Source organism: Nomascus leucogenys, chromosome 16 (assembly GCF_006542625.1).
Source record: "Nomascus leucogenys isolate Asia chromosome 16, Asia_NLE_v1, whole genome shotgun sequence".
Classification (NCBI taxonomy): Eukaryota; Metazoa; Chordata; class Mammalia; order Primates; family Hylobatidae; genus Nomascus; species Nomascus leucogenys.
The window spans coordinates 41,744,022-41,750,767 of record NC_044396.1 but is presented as its reverse complement, the minus strand read 5'-3'; the positions used below and the strand labels follow the sequence as shown (position 1 = coordinate 41,750,767).

Below are 6,746 nucleotides of genomic sequence, written 5' to 3'. Positions count from 1 at the left end.
CTATGTCTATGCATATTGCTGATAGCAATGTGTATGCTAATAATTGAAGCAATTTCTCTTCCCTTCTCCCCCTCCACATAGCTGCTCAAATATTTAAGAAATGAGGCTTTTGATGGTATGAGAAAAGTTTAGCATCCTTTCTCTGCCCAGCATAAGTTCTGGAATCTCTGCATTTATCAGCAGCTTTGTATCATTTTCACAATCAACCAAATTAAGGGTGTTGGGGGTGTTCATTCTTAATTTTGTCCTGTCCTGTCAAATACTTCTATTTATTCATTGAGTATTCATTAGATCACTATTCCAATGAAGGCAGTATTTTTAAATAGTAATACTGCACAAATGCTAAGGTGACTGAATTGTGGATAACATGTTCTCAGAAAATAGAATGTTCACTTATCACACAGAATGTTTCAGCTTTTATTTTAAACTGAGCTCCTCTACAATGGATTACAGAGTTTCTGCGTTTGTCAAGAGAAAACATAAGCATATACATTACATAACTGTACTAAATTAAGTAAAAGCAAATAGACATTTTTAACTATTCAAAGTGGTAAAACCAAACCATAGAGTTTACACAGAAACTGCAAGAATTCAACACAGTGTTAAAACCTTTGCAATACAATGATGTGAATAAATTCTACTTTTGCCTGGCTTATGTGTGTATTTATTCAACCAATTACCCAAGACATAAAAAGGAAGCCTGAGATATACAGTCTACATGCTCATATGAAGGGCAACGACCTAGAAATAATGATACAACAGTTTATCCAGTGATCAGAAAGCCTAGGAGGAACTAAACTACTGAGTTCTAATTAATCCCACAGGCATACTCAGAAGCCAATCCATGCCTTGCTGAGGATGAACAGCAATGTCAGCCCGTGTATTTTTCAGGCAGTCATCTCCATAGATTCCAAGAAGGCTCGAGGTCAAGCTACTGTAGGGATGAAACAGTGGACAGATGGATCACTCAGCTGTCCCCCATCTGAGTTCAGTTACGGAGCTTATTAAGACAGTTGAGATATTGAATCCAGACAATCACCCCAGCTGTGTTTGTAGCCAAATGTTCACCTTACTCTTTGTCCATCACCTTAGGTAATCTAAAAGTTACTCTAAGTTTAAAACTTTAATTTTGAAGTTACAGAGGATTCATGAGATAATTTTGAGATCTTAAGGAAAATCAATAGAATGTTTCCTAGAAATTTAAAAGATATTAAAATGAATTCCAAGAAGCCTCTGAAGCCGGCCAGCAGAGAGAGGCCTGTTCAAATGCCATGAGGTCCACCATTCGAAACTCATTGCAGATGAAAACTTTCTTTCAAACAATTTACTATTATTTGCCACCCAAGACAGAAAGTTTTTTAATGTATACTTTCTAAACTGATGGCTATGAATTATTTCAATGTTCCTAAAAACTCTGAGAGCTAAGAAAGCAATTCTCATTCACCAAAATCAGAGAGGGGGTTTGCTTCCCCCCATTCCAAGGGGGTGTTATTTCCTTCCAAATATTTATTAAAAGCTATTTTCAACCTAAATAATTGAGAAATTGATTAAAGATGCCAAATTAAGCAAACAAAATGTGCTGCAACACTCACATTTTTTTCTCACACATGACATAGTAAACAAACATTTGTAGAAATTTTCATCCTGTTTGGACGTCATCCCAAAGATTAATACCTTTTAAAACACCATAATCAATTACCAGAGTTTGGTTAGGGTTCGGCCCTCATGTCTAAGGTTAAACTGCAGAGGATTGGGCAAACCCAATGCCAGTCCTCTCTCTTAATCCACTTTGTCTTCCATATGCAGAGATAAAAACACAGGTAGGATGCTGGCCAGTCTCCCTGGTGACTCTAGAACTAGTATTTACCCTATTTACCGGGACTACCTACCGGATGCCGTCTAAAACTAAGGAATAAAGCCCAGGTAATCCCCAGCTCCCTGTGAAAAGTACAGCAGAGAAAACCTGAAGCCGTAGGTCATCCCTGCTTCCTGCTCTCCCTAAGGCGGGGCCCAGGAAGCAGAGGAGAAAGGGAACACAAGAGAATAGATCGCATTTCTTTTTATCTTATTTGATCTTCATGGCAACTCGTGAGATTAGGACATGTACATTATTTATAAAGTTTTCAGTCCTGGAAAACAGTACACACATTAACAGTTACAACAAACTGATCTAAGTCAGACAAGAGACGAGGCCAATTGGGGGAACGGGGCGTGGGGCTTGGCGTCCTCTATAAGCAACGATGACCAGTGCGCCACAGCGCTGTGAAACGCGCTCAGTAGTGCTCCACCACAAAGCCCCGCGGTCCTCGGACGCTAAGCGCTCGGCCGCTGGCTCCTCCAGGGGGCGCCGGAACCGCGCGCCCGGGCTACTCCGGGTTCCTTGCTCCGGGGGTCTGACATTTTCAGGGGAGATCACGGATAGGAAAGGGAAAAGGCAAAGAAAAGATGGAGTTGGGGCAGACAGAAAGAAGGATCACTATTCGTATCATATTCTAGGCAGTCACTGCCAAGAGCCAGCCTCCTTCCCCGCATCTCATGCCTCCGCAAACGCGCGCACACCACACACACACACAGGTGTACACACACCCCGATGGGGCATCCCGAGTTGTTGTGTTTTCCCCAGTTGAAGAGGCGCTGGCGGCCTCGGCATCGGTCCCCGCGCGCGGCGCCTGGCCAAGCGGGTCTCACAGGGGTGGGCGCCAAACGCGCGCGCCTGACCCTCTTCCCAGAGCGCGCGGAGGACAAGGGGACCCGCTGGGGTTGTGCGCCAGCTGCAGCAGGGGCCGCGAGGAGCCGACGCCTGGGGGCGCCCGCAGCGTCCTTGGGCCTCCCTTCGAAGGCGCGGAGAGCTCCTACTCCAGCCAGGTTCCAGACCGCCAGGGCTCGGGGTCGGGGAGCAGGGAGCAGGGCAGGGAAGGGGCGGTTCCCAGCAATACCACCCTCCTCCTCTACCCTCCTCTACCTCCACGTCGGCGTTAGGGAGCACTCAGTGTGGCGATCTCAGCCTTAGTTCTCACCCGGCGTGGACGCGCATCACCTGGAGGGCTTGGCAAGGTCAACCTGCGGGCGCAGTCGCAGCGCTTCCGATCTGCTAGGTCGGGGATGGGGCGCAAGTCAGTTTCGCCAGGAGGCCTAGGCGGCCTGTCTAGTGCCGCACTCTGGCGCCGGCTCCTCCCACGCGTGCCAGGGGTGGCGGGCAGTTGCGGAGCCGGACGCTAGGGGAGTCAGGCGGCCGCGCGGCAAGTTATCAGCTGGCGGAGGTTCCTGCGGAAGCTGGCGTCCAGGAAGGCGTAGAGGAAGGGGTTGAGGCAGCTGTTGGCGTAGCTCAGGCTGGTAATGAAGTAGGAGATAGCGATGACCAGCGGCGTCTGCGGGAGGTCGGTGGTGAGCGCCACCACGGTGCTCAGGTGGTAGGGCGTCCAGCAGAGGAGGCACACCGCCAGGATCGCCACCACCAGGAAGGTCACCCGCTTCTTGGCGCGCTCCAGGGCCTTGGCGTGGCTGTCCAGCCGCATGGCATGCAGCCGGCACAGCAGGGTGGTATAGAGGACACAGATGGTGGACACTGGGATGGCGAAGCCCAGCACGAGCGTGTAGAGGCGGCTGGCGCGCCACCAGAAGGCCTCGGGCTGCGGAAAGACGAGCACGCACTGGCGCCGGCCCTGCTCGTCGTCGAGCCGGGCGAAGACTGCGAAGGGCAGCACGATGAGTGTGACGATCCCCCACACGGCCAGGCTCACCGCGCGCGCGGCGCTGTAGGTGCGGCCGGCCACTCGGCGCGACTCGGCAGTGGCCAACACCACCAGGTAGCGGTCGGCGCTCATGACGGTGAGGAAGTAGAGGCTGGAGAAGGTGTTGTACTGGTCGATAGCCACGATGAGCTTGCACATGAGCTCCCCGAAGGGCCACTGCCGCAGCAGGAAGTCCGCGATGTTGATGGGCAGCACCAGCGTGAAGAGCTCGTCGGCGATGGCCAGGTTGAGGATGAACAGGTTGGTGACGGTCTTCATGCGGGGCGCCCGCAGCAACACGTACAGCACGGCGGAGTTGCCCGCCAGACCCACGGCGCAGATCACCGCGTAGACAACTGGCACGGCCACCGCCAGCGGCTCCGGCAGCGGCGCCAGAGTCGACGCGTTGGAGCAGCTCAGCGCCGGGTCCGGGCTGGATGCGTTGGCGGGCCAGGGCTCCGAGAACGAGGCGTTGTCCATCTCAACGAGGGCAGAGGAGCCGGCGACCTGGCGTCCCCCACGGCCTCCCTATGGAGCTCAGCGGTCCTGAAGCCCGGGTCTGCACGGACCTGCTCGCGGACGCTCGTTTCAGCTCTCCAAGCCGTTCTCTGGTTTTTCTGGAGGAGGGGGCCGTTCCCAGCCACCCCACGGCCCACTGTCGCCGCGGACTCACGGGGCTGGAAAGAGGAATTTAAAGCATAGGTTAGTTCGTCGACGTGTAACTTTAGAAAAAGGCGCAGTCCCGAGGAGGGGGGGGAATGCGCCGCGGCGCCCCAAACCTCCTCCACGTGAGCGCTGCTACCTGTTGAAATCTCACTTCTACCAGTTGAATACATCAAACGAAATGCTAGAGAGAGAAGAATGCTCCATAGGAAAAATGCAAACCCTTCTCCCCTCTTTTAGGAAACTGCAGTAGACCCAAGTTACCCCACCGAATCCCGCAGTGGCAAGCTTCGGTCTCCCCAGGGTCCGTGCGCCCTCAGTAACAGCAAGCTCAACAGCAGTCTTTACCTTACCTGGCTGGCTGGGGAAGGGGTCTGCCTTTCCTGGAGCTGTGTGGAGAGGAGCCCGCCGGCTGCGGGGGGGGCTGAGACGCCTGCCAGCTGGGTGTCCGCCTCCCCGTGTCTGCCTCCCCGTGTCTGCCTCCCCCGCGTTCGCCAGAGTCCGCAACTCGCGTCCCCGCCAGTCCCTCCCGCGCGCCTGGAAGTGCAGGGATGGCGCAGCCGCGACTGCGTTCCACTGCCCTGACCGCCGCGCCCACCCCCCACCCCAAGTAAAATGGTCTTGGAACAGAGAACGGAAATTCCCCCAAATTTAAGGGATTCCTTTCTTCCATCCCAGTCCTGCAACCTCACTCCATCTGAAATAATAGAAAGCTCTCCTGCTAAGAATCGAATTTAAGAAAAACAAAGTTAGGGTGTAAGTGATCTGTTTTTAAAGGAGAACAATGCAGAGGAGGCGCCTGTTCCATTTTTTAAACACCGTAACACAAATGGGCTAATGTAATGTGAAATCTGAAAGGAGGAAAAAGTGAGTGCAATTTTATAATGCAAATCACCTGTTTTCTGCTACTCTGGTCTTCAAGGGGATAGAAGATTGTTAGTATGTTTTCTAAAACCACTACTTCTACTTTTGTGTAAGTAAAGACTTGATTAGTAAAGACAAATGGCTTCCGCAAAGCCTTTTAGGGAAACATGACAATGCGTATTTCATAAAATGTTGCAAGTTGTTCAACACACTCTCTACTTATCCACACACTTGCCCTATTCTCCTGCTAATGAGAGCTATCCTGCGATGGCAGCGGAGAGTAGCCAAGGAAGAACTAGCAGGGGCAGTTTTGAACTCCCCTGTTGCTATTTCCCTGGACCTTGGATTCTTTCTCTAGGAAGGGAAAACCATCTTAGGCTCCTCACCAGTTCCCCTGAGAATCGAATGAAATAAACTAAATATTGGTTATTTCCAATTTCTGCTTTTTTTTCCCTCCACATTCCCTTTAGGAGAGACAGCAAATTAAAACACGAGATTATATCCTCTTGGAAACTTCCCTTCCACAAAAGCAGGCAAAGCCCAAATAAAGTGTATTTCTGGTCCTCTAGGATGCATCTTAGAGAAGGGGACCTGAGATCCGGAGAGACCTAAAGTCGGCAGTAGAAGACTGTGGGGCCAGAAATACAGTAGTCCCCCCATACCTGTGGGGGATGGGTTCCAAGAGCCCCAGTGGATGCCTGAAACCATGGATAGTACCCACTGCGGTCAATGGGAACATGTTTCTGTTCTTCCATCCAAAAATGATGCAACAGCAAAACTAGCATGCATTTCTTTTTGCTTCTTCACATTTTCATGGATAGAAGATTTGTTTTTAGTAGATCTTGGCAACCTCTGCATATGATTTTTTTTCTTTCCTTATTAAGTCCAGAATTTTTACCTTTTACCTTAAAGGAGGCATTTGCAGCTTCTCTTTGGCATATCTGAATTGCCAGCATCACTTCGCTTGCACTTTGGAGCCAGAGAGAAATAAGGGCAAAAAGTCAGTAAAATCAGGGCGACTTGAACACACCGCACTGGTCGTTGCCACAGTCATCTAATAACCCAGACTGTGAAGTGACTAACAGGTGGATAGTGTAGACATCAGGGAAACGCTGGGCAAAGGGAGGACTCACCTTCTGTGAGAAGGAGTAAGATGGCTGGATCTCATCACGCCAATCAGAAACCCATACAATTAAAAACCTAGGAACTGTTTATTCCTGGAATTTTCCGTTTAATATTTTTAGACCACAGTTGACCACGAGTAACTGAAACTAGGGACTCCAAAACCACTGACGGGGATCCACTGTACAAAAGCTCCCTGGAATTTACCTACTCAATTATCTTTTTACCAGGATCCATAGAATTCAGCTCCCCTGCAGTTTCACGCTTTCTGTGAAACAAAATAACAGACAATTCTTAAGCTATGTCCATAAGAAACACTATATGATAAAACACCATATAATGTTAAAGAAAAAATATATATAATAG

The 6,746-nt window shown here is 50.1% G+C and overlaps 1 protein-coding gene across 1 annotated transcript; it reads right to left on the bottom strand.

Annotated features, from left to right (window-relative positions):
- Positions 1-396: 396 nt before the first annotated feature.
- On the bottom strand, positions 397-4,211 carry NPBWR1 (neuropeptides B and W receptor 1). The gene has a single exon (XM_003255954.4). It carries the CDS (start codon positions 4,209-4,211, stop codon positions 3,225-3,227), a length of 987 nt encoding a protein of 328 aa, XP_003256002.1. The 3' UTR covers positions 397-3,224.
- Between the last annotated feature and the right edge of the window lie 2,535 nt (positions 4,212-6,746).

Coding starts and splice junctions, on each gene's coding strand:
- NPBWR1 (XM_003255954.4), bottom strand. CDS start 4,211: ATGGACAACGCCTCGTTCTCGGAGCCCTGGCCCGCCAACGCATCCAGC.